A 21063-nucleotide genomic window follows, 5' to 3' on the forward strand; every position below is an offset into this window, starting at 1 on the left:
TGTGGGGGTTTTTTCGGTTTGGGTTTTCTTTCTTCTTAACCACAGGCAGCTCTTTCTGTATTTCACAGAATCATAGAATGGTAGGGTTGGAAGGGACCTTTAGAGGTTATCTAATCCAACCTCCTGTAGAAGCGGATCAACCGAGATAAGGTCATATAAGAACGTGTCCAGGTGGGTCTTGAAGACCTCCGAGGAAGGAGACTCCACACCCTCCCTGGGCAGCCTGTGCCACTGCTCCATCACCTGAACAGTGAAAAACACTGAATTTCTCTACATTGAATTTCTTCTGATGTTGTAACCACTGGTGAAGTTGTGAAAAGTACGTCTACAAATTCTTGTACTTGGCTTTTAGTGTTACTATCTCAGAGTAACAGCAACCATTCACCCATTTCTGAATGTTCTGATATGTACAAGGCTCAGAGTCCACCCCTGTGGGATCCAAAGGCTGACTGGAAAGGCCACTGGGAATAAAGAATTTATGCCCTATTCTTTTTGTTTGTTTACCAACCACTTATTTATCCTATTGGGCATTTTCCTTTCCTTCAGCAGCTACTTAAACCTCTCCTTTTTGAAAGGACATTGAAGAAATCGAAGCAGGGTATGTTCTTTTCCTGGCTGCTTGTTAACAGCCTTACAGATCTCTCACTTCATGAGCAATGACACCTCAGTATAAAACCTGCATTGGTGCTATCCCAGTACAGCGATTTCTTGATGTGTTCAGTAGTTCTTTGCTTCATTATAGCATCAATCAATTTGACCAGTACAGCTATGAAGTGTGTGTTTCCCAAATTTTTTCCCTCTCCATTCAAAAAGTGGTGTCACATTTGCCATTTCTCTAGCCTGCCTTCTTTATAAAGCCCTGTGCTGAAGTACTGTCATGAGGAAGGTGTGATGCTGCTCAACTTTTACACATAGACTGAAAAAAAATCTCTTAAAGAAGTTACCATTAAAGCACTGCACTGCTTACAATGTGGGTGCAGGAATAAACTGCAGTAAGTTAGATGTTGATTGAGGCTTTCATATAGAACACCTTTGTGATGCAAGTGGGTAGACCAAACATTAAATGTAGCTTATAGAAAAATCACTAAGATACTCTTTATGGCTTTTGAGGCTATGAGCCTGAGTAACTTAAGCTCTTAATTTTCTAATTTTTACATCTATATATAATTATTCTATAATAATAGTGCACAGGTGAACCTGCTTCTGCAGGGGGGTTGGACTAGGTGATCTCTGGAGGTCCCTTCCAACCCTACCATTCTGTGATTCTGTGATTATATAGAACTTTTGTAAATATATATTGTTAAATATATGTGTTTATAAAATGTGTCATATCTATCTTTTCTACAGATATTCCTTCTCTAGAGAAATACAAACAATTTTTTGGCTTTTGAAGGCTTTGTAATTGACAAAAGGCAGTGAAGTGTTACAAACTTTGATTAAGCAGACAGAAAGCTGTGTCTACTTGAGATACAATTCTTATTAGTTACACCTCGATGATGACTTGTTTTACAAATACTGACCAGCTTTTTCTCCTGAGGTCAAGGAAGCTGTAGAAAGGAAAACAATTAGACTACTTAATAACACTGCTTCCCTGAGTTTGGTGAAATGAAATGTATTTGCCACTTAAGCATGACACTTGGTAATAATTTTAGCATAATGGGAGCAAGAGCTAAATTTAAGAAAAGTGCCAAGGAGTAATTACGGTTCATCACTTTTCAGTCTCACCTGTCAGTCATCTAAAAGGAATTGCTACATTCATCCTTAAGTAGCCTGATAATTAGCTCAGTTTAATTTTAATCCACTCTAATTTCTTAAAGGTATTTTTTTAACGTTTTACATTTTGCATTATCTATTTATGGGGTTATAACCTGGCCACACATTTTCCAGCAAAGAGCACAGGAGAATGGTACTGGCTGAGGATGCCTATTGTGAGGTCCTGCTACGGTGCCACCTACTTCCACTGACAAAGACCAGGAAACAAGGACGCAAATACTTCTTTTTTTTGGACAGGTAACTTTATTAATAATGGTCTTGGATCTGTCACACCTACCAGGTGCCAGTCTTCTTTTCACACTCTGCAAGACTTTCTGGAGAGTAAACTAGAAAGGCGTGAAGTTAGTTGAAGCTACTATGACACACATTTGAGGGTGGGGCTATTTTGGACTTTTTTTTTTCTTTTTAACAGAAGTTTCCACAAATGTGTGTCAAAAAAACTTAAATACATTGAGAAATACAGTAGAAAGACGATATTTACAGTCAATGATAATGGGCACTGCCAACATATCGAATAACAAAAATAAAACAAAAACTTTTTTCATGTTTCTTTCATGCTTTTTTTTTCACAGAGATTTTTTTTTTTTGTTAAATATGATTTTGTTTTTTAAAAAATACAATAAGGAAATAATTACATTCTTAATATGAGAACATTATCTTACAACATACAGCCTGGGCCAATTGATTTGAAAGTGTCTTTAACAGAAATTGATACTAAATTAAGTATTCTCCCTTTGAAAAATCAAATTGCCACAATCCTCTCATTAAAAAAAAGAAAAACAAACACATTTGATCCCCTTAAGTTATGATTTTTTTTTTTTTTGGAAAAAAAAAGCATCACCCATTAAAAAGCAATTTCAAATGCACCTGCTACAGTAACAGGAGTTGGTTGAGGAAAAGCAAGTGTAACATTTTCTCAAAAGACATAGAAATGGTTTAAAATACAAGAGTTTTCCTTTAAAATAAAAGTCATGGTGGTCTATTGCTGAGTTTGCTTGGTGATCCTGAAATCTAAAACCAGCGAACATACAAGCTCTGTCGCTTCTTATAAAAAGTTGTGCAGCAATAAACAGAGTACATACACTTTCACAGCACCAAGTGAGGTCTAGAGAGAGGTTATTTTCCGAGGTTTGTGGTTTGTTTTTTCTTGTCTTCCCTTCAAAACCTTGGCTATTATATAGCATTGATGTCTAATGCAAACTGTGATGGTACCTATATGAGAGACATACAATTACAGTATGTGCTGGGTTTGGGGCAAGGGGTGGTGATGGCGTTACAGAGCCATTGCTGGAGGAAGGACTAAAGAGGCTTGATTTTTGCCAGCAGCCTCTGCTGCAGTGAGTGCTATGGGTGCTGTGAGTGCTATAGGTGTTCAGGGTGTGATTCTGTGTGCTATAGGTGCACACGGATGACCGTGTCTAAGTTGAGCAGAAGGCTGCGGCACTATTTGTGTTTGCTTGGACAGAAATGTGCACACTTCTGTCTCAGGCATAGATTAAAACCTGTCCTTGCCCAGGACTTTCTTTGTTTTTTTTCCATGAGATATAGGGGGTGGAAGATACAATGCCAACATTGGGTAAACAAGACAAGTGATTTGGCTTTTGACTACTCTGTGTTACTTGTGGGAATCACTTCTTAATGGCAACTGTTACATCATTGCAAACGTTGACTAGAAGCCTAATTGGCATCATAAATATGTACACATATAAATTAAATATTTATTGAAATATACAAATAAATAACTTAATTTGAAATAAAAAGCCTAAATGAAATTACTTTTGCTTCAAATTTGTTTCTGCTAATATTTATGGGAACTTGATACTATTTAGTCCATAGTCATACAGCATAGAACGTGCCCTCCACTTATAGAGTTAGTAACTAAGCAGATAACCTAAAATAATACTAAAAAAACGCTGTCCTCAGTGCAAACCACACTGATGCTTGCTTCCCTACTGTATCTGCATTCCTGTCCCAAGCATAGTCCCAAGAAACAAAGAGCCTTTTCTCATGTTGGGCCCCATTTCTCCTCTGCTAAGGTAAATGGGATTCCTGGCACTAATTGCATTTGAGAACAGAACACAGTCCTGTCTCCCAGCAGCCATCGGGTCTTTGTGATAGGTCTGTGCCTTCAAATCCCACCAGCTCCTGTGGGAAGTCGCCTGGCATCCAGCTCAGCTGGGAATCTCAGTATCCCTTCAGGAGTTAGATACCTGTTCCTAAGGTAAGAGACAAACTATACGCTGGGCCAGAAAGGAATGTGATCCTTGATAACTGCTGCCTTGCCAACTTCTATGGTTTTATTTGCAAGTCTTAACTAATTATCAAGACTCCAGCCCTAACATCTGTGATTATCTCAAAATGAGAGTAGTATTTTAAATTTTTTAATTAAAGTAATTTTCTAATCCTCACAGTTGAGGAGGGGAAAAAAAAATCTTGAGAATGTGACTGAATGATCTCCAAAGGCTTAAAAAAACCACAGAGAAAAAAATGAAAAGAACCCAACTCATTATATGGGTTATTTCCCTCTCTCTTGATTTTTAAAAGCCAGTCTTGAGATTTTGAAGGACTTTAGCTGGCAAATTACTGCATGTAAATTCTCAGGAATGACACGGATAGAGACCAAGAAAAACAGATTAGTATAATTTTTACAGATTAAAATGCAAGACACTGTTTCCTAGTAAGCAGAAATGGACTCCTGTCTAAGAAAAATCCCCAATTCTTTCTAAAATTGTAAGAGTCTGGAAATTACCATCTTTTCAGTCCATCTTTCTCAAAAATAATAGCTAAGGCCTGAAAAGACGAAGGGAATGAAGTACAGCAGTGTTCCATAACTCAAGTTTAACAATACTATATTATAAAACAAAACGAGACTGACTGCATAAGCTATTCTGAGTTGCCATTACCTGCTGAGGATTAATTTCCATTATGTTTTCTTCAAAAATCATAGAAAAGAAGCACCTAAAAATACCTGTTTGCCTTTTAAAAAACATCAAGAACAAGTCACAGTTCAACACCACGACCTTTGGAAATGACTGGTGCTTCAGAACAGTCACAAAGAGAATGTACTGAAAATGCTTTTTTTCACAGCATGGTGGTTTTTTCTCTCCTAATGACAAAAAGCACCTGTCTAAAAAAGTATCCAAAAATTGCTTCAGAGCTGAGTTATGTCATCCCACCGTCTTGCAGCAGTGTAGACAGCAGCACTGAAGAGCTCATGCCATTTCTGTTGACTACATATCCTCAGTTGTCTTTTGCATCGTGAACAGCTAACAGCAAAGCGACTACTAACGGAGGCAGACTTTGCTCAGCCACCTCTGTGGCCGGACTCAAAAGCCAGTTTTAACCTGTAAAAGTTACAATTTCACATCATTCTTAATGCACCAGTCTTCAGTGGTGTTCAGGCCATCTGATGTGACGTAACACACCTGTTTCTGCAAAGCAAACTTGCAACTGTGACTTTTATGCTCCTTTTCAATCACTATGGTTGGCTTGGGGGTTGGGTTTTTTTTGGTTTTCATTTTCTTTACCAGCGACGTTGGAAATAAAGAGTTACAGCTAATAAACAGGGGCACACGTAGTTACACAGCAATACAGTAGAGGGAACACAGGCAAACGAGCGCCAAGCAACCATCAACTTAACATCATCAGAAAGCCTCTTCTGTTGTGTCGCCTGATACCGCCTTTCAGATGAGTCTTTTTGCAGCCTACATCTTGGTCCATAATAGGTAAGGCCTTTATGGAAACTGAGTGGTTTTGCTGTATTTATGTTCCATTTTTCATCTCCCATTCCTGGAAAGGGCGGGGGGAAAAAGAGGATACAGAAAATGTTAAAGAAATCAGAATATTTCACTGATGTCATCAGATTGACTAAGCCAAAGGTCAGTAATAGCTTTTCCATTAACTTTTCTGGATCCAGTCTCCTGCCCACAAATTAGTTGGGGAACGCTAACAAGTATGTCCTGATAGCGTCTGTCTGCAGCTTGCACCCCCCCAAAATTACATATGGCAACTTCTTCTCTAATGCAGTGCAACTATGCCATGTTTGGTTTTTGCAAAGAGTACTTAGGGGGCAAATTCACAGGCTGCAGTTGGTGTAAAGCACTTGGCTGGAGCTGAGTAAGGGAGAGGCTAATTTAGCGCATAGGGCTTTCTAACTCACTTGCATGAGACAGCAGGAAGCACTCAGCATCTCTCATAGCTCACACCAAGTGATTGCTTTACTACTCTTCAATGTTTTATTATAAAACTCATAGCGAACATACATTTTTATGGCTAAAAAGAGAAACTTACTGAGGCAGAGAGACTCAAAGAAGTGGTAAAGAAGTCAGTTTATACTGCATTTGTTTCCCATATACATAATCCGAGTAGAGCTATTGCTCAGCAAGTTAAAGGAATCACGTTGCATTCTGTGGCTTAGTTTCCCCACTTATGAGCTGAGGACAATGACACCCACAATCCACAGCAAAGCCCATACTCTTTTTCATGTTGTCATGCATATGTCTTAGCCCAAGGTGCTGCATTCTCTTCTGCCCCATAAGTGAATATTGTGAGATTGCCATAGCTAAACAGCCAGTGAAATCAAACTTGTGGCTCTTGAGTGATACCTACAGTGTTTCCTAACAGCACACAGAAGAAGAGCTGGAAAGGGATAGGCTCAGCTTAGGATATCCATACTGTACTTACCCCCTGAATTGCACCCTTAAAACTAACAAGAACTAATGAAGATACTTCAGCAAGAGGCCAAATCCTCTGTGATCCCCATGCAGCAACCACTCCACTATTCCCGGTCAGGCCCAGGGGGCTACAGATTCCTCTCCCACTCCTCTACTCCACAGAGATGCTGCTCCAAACCCAAATTCCTGGATTTAAAACCCATTCCCCAGAACTTAAGAGCTCTGACAGAAAACTGTTGCTTTTGCACGTGAATATCTGTTTCTGCTGCTGAAAGCAGTAATTACATTAGTTTAGTTTGGTTAAATAGCTGCATGACCATGACACCTCTTCAGCCATTGTAAAGGTCACAGTTGGTGGCTGCTTTAGCAATATAAGACAAAACATCTTGGGTGTAAAGCAGGGAGACAATAATTTGTGGGGTTTTTTAATCTTGTGGGGTTTTTTTCTTCATTTAAATGGTGCCTTTATTAAAACACAATGTATTTTAAATATTCGGTTTTATACTTCAAATGATGGTAAGCTTAAATATAAATCAGAGAATTTGTAAAACCTAGATTACTTTAAAAAGGCTACTAAATGTCTATTCCCTATATATACACTACCAAAGCTCTGAAGCTTGGCTAAGCAACTTGGAAGAGAACTTTTTTAAGTGTCAAATAAGCCTTGAAAGCAGTAGCTTCTTCTGCAGATGTAGAAGAAACTTTTTCTTTTCTTCCAGCAGGTTCAGGCCAAAGAAAGAAGGTTTAAGCCAACACCGACAGCCTCACTGAGGCCTGGGAAACTTGGAGAGCTCCTTTTCCTCTCCAGTCCCTGAATATAAGCAAAATGTAAGCTACTGACATTCACCAGTCCACCAGTTTTGAAAACAACTCAGAAATCATCATTGCAGTTTCCTTGCTGCACATAACAATTTGGGTTTAGAAACTAATTTGAAATGTGAAATGTTTAAATAATTGTTTTTCTTGTAAGGCAGAGATATCTGGACCATTTTACTGCTCTAGAAATGTTAATGCTGAATATTGTTTTCCACGTTTTAATAGTCTCCATTTCCAGCCAAGCAGAGATTAATAAAATTGCAATTAGAGTGTCTTCTGACTTCATTAAAATAGGCACTATTGCTTTCTAAAAAAAGATGAATTAAAAGCATCTGTTACAAGCAGAAAAGTTTAAAAATTCAAGTATATGTTTATATATCCATATAGTGTCTGTCCTAAACAGTCCATCCTACTTCTAGTTCTTAAGATTGGACACTAGATCTGTCCTCTTGCTTCTCCCTCTATTTCCTTCTTGTGTCAGTGGACCTGAGAGGATAGAGATTTTGCTGGAGCAGATTCCAGAGCTCTTGCTAGCAGAGAGCAGCGTGGTGCTCAGCAGCATAACGGGAGTGGCTGCCAACACAGGGCTGGCTTTGACAGACTCAGCGTCCTTCATGCAAGGGAAGAGCAAGAAGGGAGGCATTCAGTGCATTCAAATATGTACTGAGGAGAGAAAAAAAAAAAAGAATCTGCTATTTTGAATGCTTACAGAACTCCCTGTAAGACTGGGAGCTTTGCCAGTTGCTAGAGATGCAAGTGCAAGCAGAGACGTGAAAGCCACTCCCCTCCCACACGCTGCGCTGACATCCACGTGTGGAGAGCCAGGTTCTGCTCTGGGATACTCACGTGTGACACCCTTTCCTTAGCCACATCTATAAGGCCTGGGCTCGCTTGTAGCTGCAAAAGGCCAAAAGAACTGAGAGCCAAGTTCCACCCTCGCACACGTACAGCCGGAGGCCCCCTGGAAATGGGGTGTGCTGCAGACGCATACCTGACGGCGGGCTTGGGCTGCAGCTCTGTGCCAATGGGCTGAGTATGGCTTGGGTTGCACTAATTCAGCACATTTTCACTCAGAATTCAGTGCACTAATTCAGCAAATTTTTCACTCAGTATTCAGTGCGTGAGGTTTTTAGGCAAGAGCTGTTAAAGCTGAACTGGATGCTTTGAGTCACTTTTTCCTGGATGGGAAATATGCTTACTAGCTGCATATCCTTTTCGATTAGCCTAATCTTATAACCAAGATTCCTCCACAGAAGAGCTTGATCATCTGTGCCATCCAAAGCAGAGTGGTATCAAAATAACGCAGCAGGGTTTTTCCTGTACGGTATCTGCTGAGCATAAAAACCAATGTACTCCAGCTGGAAGGTACTCTTTACACTAAAAATGTTTAAGTTTTTATAGTGCCCTGGTTTCTCTAGCTGTAAAATTAAATGGTTGGCTTTAATGTGCGTGTCCAGAGTCCAGCTCAAATCCACACTGCCTTCTGTAAGGACTATGCTCTGCTAGACCACATTCCCCAAGTAATGCTGTGCTAATGTGCAAATCTGAGACAAAGTGTAGCTAGAGATCATATCTTTATGGGACAAATTAGGGTGTAATAGGGATATACAGACAAGTTTTAGAGCACATGTATCCTCCTTCAGGTTTAACACAAGCAGCAAACCTCAAAGTTAAATAGAACTGAAATCTATTACGTTGAGTTTAATTGTTCTTAGTTGAATTTAAATGAATCAGGCTAACTGGCTAAAAAAACCAGTTGATGTCCATGGGAAGGATGGAGGAAATGGTGGTACAAGAAAGGTGAGAAAGCTCTCGTATAAGGTACAGCAGGAGAAGTAATTCACAGTCTGGGCAATGTAGAGAGGTTAAAGGAGCTGAGAGGGAGGAAACAGGGAGATTAGGATGTACTAGAAAACCAAATTTTTTGTTGAGATAATGACTTTTCAGTCTCTACTACATTTGGGTGCCAGGTTCACACTTAGTCACTGTAAATGTACGTAACCAATGCAGATGTTATCAAAAGCTGCTTTGAAAGAAAGCTCTATGTGGGATACTTCATCGATTTGAAAAAAAAGAAATGGTCTGCATGAAAGACAAATGTCTATGATGATTATTGCTTATATTGTTTATAATTAGCACTGAACTAGTAAATCAACAAAAGCTTGGATCAACACTACTGTCGCCCTTGGCTATGTGGTGCCCATGTGCTTATGCTGCTAGCAAATTTAGAAGAATGGTCATGCACATCCCATTTACACTAAAGCACAAACATTAGGAAACTGGAGCAACATAAGACAGTGGCAACCTTCTCTTTTAAATGTACCTTACAAGTAGATATTTGCACAGCACGCTGCTGATTACGATAATGTACAATTATTCTGTTCTTGCAGCAGCTGGCAAAGATCAGACCCAACTTTGTGTTGTTTCAGAACACTTACTGTAACAGTGGTCTTTTAGCCACTTCTCTGCTACACAGATTAGTGGAACTTTATGAATTTCAGACAGACTGTCAATTACTGTGGAAATGAAATATGTAATGGAACACAGAGAAACATGGAATGACAAATCTGTCTCCCAAACCACTTAGCAATTCTTCTGCAAAAAGTTCCCCCAAACCAGCAGTATTTATGTAGCGATACCAAAACTTTAGATGTGGCATATTCTCTTCTTGAGGCTCAATTTCACCCTCAGAAGCAGCAGGAACCAATTTTTCCCTCTGTCCAGTTCTGCCTCTGTCTCTCTCTCTCCACAGCCAAATAAGATTTTTTAAGACAGTAAGAAAAGGAGAGAGAGAGGAAAAAATCCACAACACTAGATGCAAGTGTTCTCACCTTTGCTTTTCGAAGGACGTGGCCTCGACAAGGAGAACTATTTGATGAGGGAGGTCGCTTCAGAGCTGCTGCACTGTTCACAGGTATCGAGCATTCGGTATCGCTGGTATCACAGCTGGAGATCGGTGAGTTTTCCAATGTTCGGTGCTTGAAAATTGGAGACTAAGGAAGAATGAAAAGCGTACACTGAGTTTCCTTCAAGTAGCCCCAAGAACAATTTTCTATCTAGACTTAGAACTGCAGGTTTTTTTAAAGAAACCACATTCATAATAATGATTGGTAAATGAGAAAGAGGTTAGAACGAAAGAAAACAAAACAAAGTGTGTGTTCTGCAGTGAAAATTAAAGTTTGTTTTCTATGACTAAATAACATTGGTCATCCAGAGGAACTGACACATCCCAGTCTGATCCTGCTGATGGCTGCTTCTGACACAGATGTACAGCATCAGCCAGGACTTATATGCTCTGTGGTGATCATCTGAGATGCAGCCCTTGCAAAGAGTGATGGTAAACTGACAGGGTACTGGCACAAGTAGGTCTCCATCACTGCACCATAATTTGGTGCATTTAAACCTCTCTGGGTTGGAGCAATGTCTAAATTCAAACACTTTTGCAATCACTGAGGACAATGGGGTGTCAGGTTTTGCACATTATCCGAACAGATCCTCCCATGGCTACCTGCTCCTCGTTGCTGTAGAAAGTACACCACATGTAGGTGAAGAATGCAAATAATGCAGAGAGACATTCAGTTCTGCTCTTATTTCCTGGGCTTAATAAGACTCAGTCACCACTCATTTCACTGGAGCTGAGAAGGCAGAGCACTCCCAGCCCATGGTATTAGGATTTGTATGTTTAAAGGCTTTGAATACCTGTGGGCTTGATGTTCCTGACTTGGGCTCAATAGCCAAGCCCAGCGTGATGCCACCTGCCAAAGCTTTCTTAAGGCTCTCCTTCACCTCCGTCAGCTCTAGCTCCAGGTTTACACGTTCAGCCTCCTTCTGCTTACACTCCTCTTCCAACTTCTTTAACTTGTCTTCAAGAATCACTTGGGTCTTCCTGCCTGTCATCCACAGCAATGTTGTTATTTCAATAAGAAGCTTAAAATGACACTTACAGAAATTACTTTCTTGTTTCAAAAGTAAGCAACAAGGTTTCTAGAAACCAATGACATCACAAAAAAATTAGGTACTTTGCAAAAAAACCCATTTTTTTAATGTAAAAGTTTAGCAACAGAAATCAAATGCTTAATTTCAGGCACCTTCCCTAAGTTTCTATTCTTGTTTCAACTCAATATTTGGTTTGGTTTTTTTCTAGGTCATGAAACTATAATTAGCTAATCGCAATGAAACTATTCCCATGTTATACTTTTCTGAAGTCCCCATCAGTGCCATTTCATAAGGGAGGGTGTGTGTATATATACAATATCTACACATATACACCTATATAGATATAATACATTTTACGTTTTTATCTATATAGAAAGCAAATATACACATTACAAGGTATTGTTCAGCAACAAAACCAAACCTCATGTAGTGGCATGTCTTCAGTACAGAATACAAAAAGCTATTTGGTAAATTAAGCCTTCTCAGAGCAGGATTCAGCACAAAAAAAAAAGCACCTCATACCAGCATTGACTTCAATGGCAGCACGTAGATCTTTTCTCTCTTTTCGGAGCTGGGCAAGCCTATTCCGGAGTGCTTCTTTCCTCTTCAGTAGTTCCTCCTCTTTGCTCTGCAACCTCTTTGCATCTGCCTCCACACGATTTTTGCCATATTTGTACTGCTCTGCATCTGTATGTAGTTATTTGTGGTAAAAATTAATATTAAAACCCTAAACTATTGCCTGAGACTGAACATCACACAAAGCCATGTCATGGTTTCGGAAGCTAGTTTGCTACCCTCATTCCACTGGCTTTTTCTCAATGGCCATGATTCCCACTGAGAAATTTTATGGGATAGTTAGTTTTATACATTTATATGGGGAAGATGAGAAATACCAGTTACTTTACAGTATATTGGTTTTGAAAAATGGCCTTGACTTTCTGTGTAGTTCAGAGAAGGAAAGGAGGTTCCTTTTTAGCACCGAACCCTTGATTTTTAATTGGAGGGGTCAGAGGAAAAATTACCCTTTTGCCTGGTTTCCATTCCTACTTCAAGTGCTTAAGGCACACGTCTGTCTTCTCACCTCACATAAGAGGAACAAAAATGTTCCCACTTTTTTGATACTTGAGAGCTTTCTTTTTCTTTTTGTTTAATTTCCCATAGAAATGCTCTCATCTCATGGCTCACATGTGTCTACGGTCTAATTTATACCTCAGGCCTCTCTATACCTCTGCTGCAATTGCAAACTCAAAGAAAATAGGTCAGCTAGCAGATCACTTTGTCTCCATATCTGAAGGCAAACTCAAAGACACTAAACCATTCCTGACAAATAGATGGCAAACCAGTTTTAGTCAGTCATCAGTAATGGAGATGCTTTTACTCCCACAACTGTCTTATTCCAGCACCAATTGACCTCTATGATTAGACAGACACAAACTTTTTTTCCTGAAGTCTAAAGCAAATTTCTCTGGTTGCCATTAAATCTGTGATTTCTTAACAATTTTAATGGGATTAAATAAACACATTAATTCCTTCTCTAGAAGTCAGGCTTTTGACTCCATATTTTGAAAGTATGATTATAGCCTTTTTTTTTTTGTCTTTTCTTTCATACAAAAAGCAATCCCTGTTAGGGATTTCCTGAAAGAATCCACCTGCTCAGAAGAATCTTTTTCCTGAACATGCCACTCTCCATTTGAAGTCTTCTCTCTCTGAAGAAGCTTTTGAGCTGTACGGATGTCTTCATGATTTTGTTATACCTTTTTCATTTTCATTAGTGATAATAAGTCCACTTTTGAGCAACATAAGGTTCTCATGTCATTCCCAGCTCCTTCTCTTCCAGCAAGAATACCAAATTACTCTTTGCCCTAAATGAAGAATCCTAACCCTTTTTTTTTTTCCCCCCTGCTGCCCTCATGACTTTCCAGCCATGGATCCACATTTCCTATTTATCATTCTCCATACGACAACTTTTATCTTGTGGCATGGCTGGAGTACTAATGAGTCACCAATGCATACAATATCTCCTATTCAAAGTCTTGGTAGGCATCTCCTGCTCAGCCTCTGAGCCACAGAAGAACCACAGTGGGTCTTTGTTTGCTAAGAAGATCCCAAAACAGGGTACCCTCATGACTCCACTCACAAGTGAGGCGGCAGTGAGGAGAGATACTTACTGGACGCGGTGCGCTTCACACATGACACTGATTCAGATTTCTTTGGCTGGTTATTTAAAGTTCTCCCTTTTCCAGTGATCCCATTAGCAGTCACAGGAGGCTTCTTGCCTTTAAACTGTTTGGGAACAAAAGTACAAATGGGCTCCAGCTATTCCTGTGCCATTGGCATTACAGTCATCCTTTCATCAAGGGCAAAGCCTGACAAAAAGCCGTCTGCTCAAAGAGCCTTAATGGAGTGCATTGATTGAGCTGGAAACGGCGCTTCCTCCAGAGATATCGTCTCTGAGAGCTGCCTGCTCAGCGGAAGCTACACCAGCACTCACAGGAGAATAAGGGGATGAACTCCCCATCTTCGGTGGTATCACGATCTCCAAGGTGTTTAAAAGTCTGGCATTTACAGTATTAACGAAGCCCTTGCAAGGCAGAAAAGTTGTACCTTGGAATCACTTTCTACAGTAAAAGATTCTCGAAACACAGGTTTGTCAGAGTTAAATTCATACAGAAAAACCCAACAGGTTTGCCACACAAAAATTCCATGCTGTTTGTTATTTACTGTGACCTAGCCATCCTTGTGGTGCAGGGATTTATTTTTTCTAAAACAATATAATTATTACCCATTTTTACATGTTAGAAGTTAATATATCAATTTCCTCTTACACAACCTCTAGCTACTAATTAAAAGCTTTCATTACTTTAAAAAAACCCTCTCATTATGGCCAGACAAGCTCACAAGACTACTAGAAAGAGAACATTTCACATCCAAAGGGCTTCCATTTAGAGGGTTCCTCTGCAGTGAACTGAACCCTGGGAAAAGCAACCTTGTCCTGACTAATTGTAGTGTCTCCATGGGGGATGACTTAGCTGAGCACAGGGCATTCATGTGCCACACTCTGGTCACCTGCTTCCAAAAGCTTTTGAGGACTGAACTGGGAGTGCAAGAAGAAGCCAAGGATCAGGGAAATTTATTGGTTAGGTCCACTTTCAATTCTGCAGCTTCACTGAATTCTAATATTTCAATGTAAACTTTTTGTATGGGTTAACACACAGTACAACAGGTACACAAGGAAAACACTTATGTAAATGTCTTCCATTTCGGATTAGATTGAAAACCACCCATTCTTTTGATACCTTCACAGGCTTATGCCAATGACCAGCTTCCAGAGACTGACTACAGGCTCTGGACAAGGTCCCTGTGAGCGAGACTTGGAGTCTGCTTGTCTGCTACTGAGACTGATTTCCAGGAGCCTAAGGTCACTCACAGAAAGCAGCGCAGACATAGGCTTAGGCTTTTTTCAAGGAAGAAAATAACAGGCAATAATTTAAATATGGTATATACACACTATATATATAAAATATCATTTAGTGTGTGTGTATATATATATATGTATGTGTATAATATACGTTACTCTATATATATATATATCTATATAACCAACACAACATAGTATATACAATATACAGAGGAGTAAAATTTTAGAGAGGCAAATTTGCTGTCACAGTCAGGTCATATTTCGCTTTTTTTGTTTTGTAAGTCATCTTTGCTAGATAAGCATTCAGGTTTAAGTTTGGAAGCTCACATCTATTTGTTATGTCATTATCCACAATCTGTGAATCATCAAGAACTGTCGGGGAAAGCCCTTCCCAGGTGCCAATACTTTTACATCAGAATTTACAATTTAGCAAACCTGTTTCATTTGCTCATGACTTAACTCCAAGTACTAAACTTCAGTGCTCACAATAAGGGAATGAAATAGCCCAAGGCCCTTACAATAACAACCAGATAAACAGAAGAGCCAAAAAATAAAAAGCTTTGTTAAGTATCAAACAGTACAGTACCTGCGAGCCAGATCCCCTCCCCACAGCAGAGGTATTAGTGACAGACTGAGCAGAAGACAGATTGGATGAGACAGGGTGTTTGTAATGGTTAGAGGAGAGTTGGTCAGCAGATAACCTATTGGGCTTTCGGTCAGCTGGCGGATAGCGCGCAAAGATTTTTGGAGACGGCAAGTTATCGTACAGGCCTGTGTTATCATAAAGCATTTCTTCTCCCATGTTCCTGCTACGAGAAGAAGGAAAGCCATCTTCTGGTTCCCACTGCAACACATACACTTTGGCAGTTAGTAAACAGTACACCATGCAGAACCTCCTAAGCGAAATTAAAACATTAGTAACTCTTTTGACGGTTGCAAGCCCGCGGTGTTTGGCAAGCATATGCTTATGGCTTTCATTTGAGTCAAACTATTTAGAAAGGGGAGGACACAGTGGGGAAAGGAAGCATCGCACTACATGGCTCACAGCCTCAGACTTATGCCTCTTCCATAGTACGAGCAAACTGGCACTATCCCATCACCCTTGCTACTTCATAGAATGCACCTTTAGTGCTGTTAGCCCTAGCACTGAGGGTGGCATGAGCAGACTGTGTCAACAGAGAGATTCTCACAGGCTATAGAGGAATCTGTGGGCTTACATCTGGTACATGAGTTGTTAAAAGCAATATGGCTTAACAGCAGAAGCCTTTTTTTTTTTTGGTGGTTTTTTCGTCTTCCCTCTTTCTTCAGGCTACATGTCTTCCCAGTGAATACCAGCTGCCAGTATGCTAGCATTACATTTTATTTGCTGAAGAATTATTATTCTGAGCTAACCAGCTAAAATAGCTACAGGGCATACGGTGGGGTTTTATTCTTTTCAGAAAAATGGAAAGCTCAAGAAGAATACAGCAGTGACTCATTCAGTTAGTCTTAAAAGAAACCAATCTGGTCGCCCTATAGCCTTCATTAATCCATCCTGGCTGTGGCAGTACACTGCTCATACAAAAGCATGAGCACATCCAATATACAGACTACTCATCACACATGGGGTCATTTTGTTGCTCCCAAGTGGGGCTTTCTACCATCTTTCTGACATTACTAAGACATCATGGAAAACTGAACTTTCAGTGCACACCAAACCTCTGAATTCCTCCTGAGTTCAGCATTTGTGGGGGCTTTCAGGAAGCAGCCCAAATTAAGAGCTGACACAGGCCATAGCTACCTTGTAAATCTTCCCCAGGACCACATATTGCTATGGGTTGGCATCCACTATGTGTTAAACCCGATTACACATCTGCCTACAATCAGCGCTGCAATTTCTGAGGATGGAAATGATCACTGTGGTTCTCCTTTGGGATGAGCAGTACCTGTCATCATGAAGAACGCAGCCTCAGGGACTGAGAAGTGTTTGAGTGTTTTTTTAAATAGACACCAAAAAGTACCTGGTGTAACCAACTCCTTGACTTTGCCAGGTTCAGTGTGATCTAAAAAATACCCCCTCAAGTGAGTATTGTATTCAAGGACCTGGCAACAAATCATCAACAGGCAACTGCTTTCTAAATGCACGTTGGCTCACGTGCTGGTTAATATAAACAACATGTCCCACACCCCTAATACTCTGTAGGTGTGAGAGAAGTTTGCAGCCTTCAGTCACAAAAAAAACAAACCCAGGAGTTCATCTGGAAACTGCCCAGTGAGGCTTTTTAGATAATCTAATTCTCAGATGTCCATGCATTCGACACGTGCAATCCATTTGTTCTGTGCAAATTCAATTCTTACCGATCCATTTATGCAAGGAACATCATCGTAATGAAGTGCCATTCCACTTGGACAGGCGTAGCCGTTGGCAGTGCTTCCCCGGTACGGATTTGTGGATATAACTCGCCTGTTCATGAAACTGCATAAAGTAAAAGAAAATTAATAAACCCCAGTGCTTGAACTCTTAAATCTAAATGATGATTCAGTGGTAAGTTCCTTGTATCTCGTTATGTAGCCTAGAAGCACATATCTTGTCACTTTCTGCAGGACAGTTTTTCTTCTTTTGCTACTGACATGTTGCTGCTTGCAGCCAATATTACAACATATGTTCCTGTAGTCTGTTCTTACGGGGGGTATATGACTGTGTGAAAGCCAGGAGGGCAACAGCTGTAACTGCTCAGTGGTATGTTTACATGGGAACCTGCTGATCTATGTTATAAACCATCTTGCCAGCGTCCCATAAAAGTTCCCTTGTTGTCTGCAGTGGGGAGAAGCAGGTGTTTCTGGGTGCACACATGCTCAGGGAGGATGCAAATGTAGGAACAGGGACAAACAAAAATCAAATCCAGGAAAAATTTGACAGAAAAAAAAAAAAGTAGAACTTTGGAAAAAAAGAAAAAGTAGATGAAATCTAAGTTAATGTATCTATCAAAATTTGGCTGAATAATTACTTCCTCAAAATCTGGGATTTTTTGTTTTCCGTATCATAACTTTTGGCTAGAAACTTCAAAATGGTCAGACGTATTTCCTCTCTCCCCTACCCCATCCCCATCTCCCAAATCAACATTGTAGCTTGTTTTACTGGAATTCTGCAGAACATGTGCAAGATATCATGCACTGCAACGGGTTTGCAAAGGTCTAACAATGTAGAAAATGGCAGAATCATCCCAAAGAGCAATAATGACCCCAAGGGTGAGATTTCCTTTGAACAAACTGCTGAAATTGAATGAGATATAGAGTGAGATCCCAAATAATTCCTATAGCTTCAGGTGAATGTGAATGGGAAAACAAAGCCTTCCATCCCAAACAATGGAACTATTCAGACTCTATGCTGACATTCATAAAATATGATAAAGCCCAACTGAAGCAGAGAGGGTCTTCTGTAGCACTGGCTGGAGCTCAAGAATGCTGTGGTTTCAGCAGTTGCTTTCTTTTGCTTTGAAATAACGGACTCCACTGAATTTCTCATTCAGTGGGAGACAAACCACATCCAACTGTGGCTCACCTGAGCTGTGGGAGACCCCAGCTCACCAGTTGGAAAAACGTGCCCAATTCGGTGTGAACCTTTCAGGGCAGTGTGGGGGTGGAATATTCATTAGACAGAACCTTTTCTCACTTCAAACAGACAGACAACAAAAAGCCCAAGATAAATTCTGTGGTTTCTAACTTTATCATATCTCATACTTTATTGAGTATTATTAAAGGGTTGCATTTGTTTACTGTTCTTCTTAATGAGGAGCATTACTCAAGTGTTTCTGGTTAGTCTAAAGGGCTGTGTTTGGAGTCATTATTGTACTTCTTTCTATTTAAGTAGCTTCAATACGAGTGATGCATAGTAACCATGTCTGAAAACTGGGATATTCATTAACAACATCTGATGGCACCTGTAGTAACTATTTCCACCACCAAAAGAAGCTAAGATTTATCTAAGTATCTGCAAACACTTCATAAGCAGTACTTCATTGAGACTCATTAATCCTGTTTACAGATGCATCTATGTAAGTTAATTGTATTCTGAAGCTGCTAGATGTGAAAGAAAACAGAGAAAGCTTGCTTGGAAGCATTTTTTCTTCAGTCATCTCTAGATACTTAATGATTTAGATGAAGAAAATTGATAGGCCTATTAATGCAGAGCCGATTGTTTGGCAAAGCATCAGTCTTGGGAAACGACTAACTAGTAATCCTGAGGTGACTGTGTGATAATCAAAGCCTTAATGACAACTGCAGTTAATTTGGGATCATAGAATGGAAGGGTCGGAAGGGACCTTTAGACATCATACTGTTATTTATTCCATAAAAGGCAGCAACGCTTAAGTATCATCATAATTTCTCCTCATTTTCTAAGAGTAGTTGAAAATCAGCAGACAGCTACTTTAGTTGCTTATCAACAAGCTCTTTCAGTCTTTTAAAGACACCCAATGAATTTTAACTAAGTCTTCATAGGGGAATTCTGCTATTTTGCAAGTTGTTTGACATTCCTTTCTAACATGTGTTCTAGTTGCATACGTTTTTTCACTTGGCTCTAATTAACATTGTATTTGTTCAGAAAAGGAAAGTTATGCAATATTGAGGTGGGAAATGTTTCCATTCTATTTCTCTCTTAATGTGGTTACTGCTAGATGCTGACTGAAGCAAAAATACATGTCAACACGGGATAAACTTTTTGAGCCCTAGTAACTTCAAATATTAACATAAATCTGTAAGCTAGGTGCCTTTTGATTCTATCAAAATGATCTGATTTTCACAAAACTGGCTTGTGGTATCATTGAGTCACATTGATTTCTATCAGAAGTCATTCAGACCAGATCCTGAATGAAGCTGCACCTTTTCCCTTGTAAAAGCTCTGAAAACACCTCGCTAATGGCAGGAAAATCTTCTTTCTAGGTATGATGGGCAGACAAGGTGTGATTCTCTAATGTACTAAGTCACACAAATTCTAAATTTGTGTGGGGAGCCTCACTTTGCAGCGAGATGAGGCTTTTGCCAGCTGTTTTCTCAGGCCACCCACTTTCTGAATGCAGGAAACCATGGGCAACATCTGTAGCGGGGCATCCTGCCTGTCCCAACTCTTCCTTTACTCCCATTTCTGAACAACTTCATCTAGCCAAGAAAAAATGAGTCCTTTGCAACCGAAGACTGCTTTAATGCCTAAAACGATTTCAACACATAAATCACTATGTATGCTAAGTAACATTACTTGTCTCAGCACAGGATCAGTAATTCACTGTACTGATTTGCAATTTAAACAGAGTTTCCGTGCTGCGCCCCAGACACCTTCTCAATTTCCACCTCCTAAATTAAAAGCCAGAAATTAACCTGAGTGAGTGGTGTGAGCTTGAGGAAGTTTTTAATTAAGGAACTTGAGAAGGAAACACTTGAGCATGTGACTATCCAAGACTTAAATTTGCTACACATCTCTAGTATGCAGCATATATTAGCTAATGTATGCTGTGCCTATTAGCTATATGTACAGCAAATACAGACCACAGGTAAATGTGAACTACATAGCGTGTATTTCAGCAATGTTTGTTCTCTTTCAGGGTTAGTTGTAAGTCTTCAGGCAACATAAAAGATAGCATTTGATAAAGAGACTTATTGAAAAAATGAGTAAAGAGTTAAGTTGGATAGTGTCTGCATCTTTTACAGAACCTAGCAGGATGCCAACATGATAATCATAAACACATCTAACATACTGTGACAGTGAAACACTTCAGGAGTTCAGTATCTGGCAAAGGGGGAGGTGAATTTTTGATAAGCTGTCTTGGCATCAGAGTTACGATACAGATATAAATTCTCCGAGTGCTGGAAACACATGAGTAGCTGTAGGCCTCTCACCAGAAGGTCTGTTTTGCAGCCTGGATGACGCTTGCTGTCATTTCCACATCGATGTAGTCATAGTGCAAAGCTCCAGGGTCTGTCGAAGACCCTGTTTCCGCCAGCAAAATTCCGATCCATCTGCCCATGTCTTCAGAGGAGGATGCCTGCGAAGAGGGGGCAAGAACACAGGTCAGGTTTTTACTCTTCCACTGAGCTGAGCTGAGCATTATTGCAAAATGGCACATTCTTGTTGGCTGAGAAACTGTTACTACAGAGTATGAGAGGCTCTGGTTTCTCTCTGCTGAACTCCTAAAAACCTCAGGATTTCTTATTAAATCTGCTTTACTAGGAGTGCTCTTTAAGCTATGTGCTCATCAGTTATGATGTAATACAAAGTGGGCAATCTCCAAAAAAAAGAAGAAAAATTAATAGTTTAAGGATAGTGGATTTAGATTCAAATCATGCTTATTTTAGACTTTAGAAAATTGAAAGCTTTAAGAGAATAATTTTCCTAAGCCAGGCTGGGGGATTTTAGTTAGCATGACTCCTGAAAAGAAAATGTTAGTGCTAAGTAGAAATGCAGGGGGTATGTGT

At 39.9% G+C, this 21063-nt stretch overlaps 1 protein-coding gene across 3 annotated transcripts in view; it reads right to left on the reverse strand.

The window, feature by feature from the left end:
* Positions 1-2002: 2002 nt before the first annotated feature.
* Positions 2003-21063, reverse strand: part of AFAP1 (actin filament associated protein 1) — a 124316-nt gene continuing 105255 nt past the window's right edge. For 2 of the 3 annotated variants that reach the window (XM_061993123.1, XM_061993124.1), the window contains exons 11-18: positions 20488-20633; positions 16954-17071; positions 13367-13481; positions 11721-11885; positions 10962-11152; positions 10094-10255; positions 8109-8159; positions 2003-5562 (exon numbers count right to left, since the gene is read on the reverse strand). In XM_061993123.1, the coding sequence (XP_061849107.1) occupies positions 5536-5562; positions 8109-8159; positions 10094-10255; positions 10962-11152; positions 11721-11885; positions 13367-13481; positions 16954-17071; positions 20488-20633 (975 nt within the window). In that variant the 3' untranslated portion in view covers positions 2003-5535. The remainder of the gene's footprint in view (positions 5563-8108; positions 8160-10093; positions 10256-10961; positions 11153-11720; positions 11886-13366; positions 13482-16953; positions 17072-20487; positions 20634-21063) is intronic. The other variant, XM_061993125.1, reaches the window with a different exon arrangement.

Source organism: Colius striatus, chromosome 3, assembly GCF_028858725.1.
Source record: "Colius striatus isolate bColStr4 chromosome 3, bColStr4.1.hap1, whole genome shotgun sequence".
Taxonomy (NCBI): domain Eukaryota; kingdom Metazoa; phylum Chordata; class Aves; order Coliiformes; family Coliidae; genus Colius; species Colius striatus.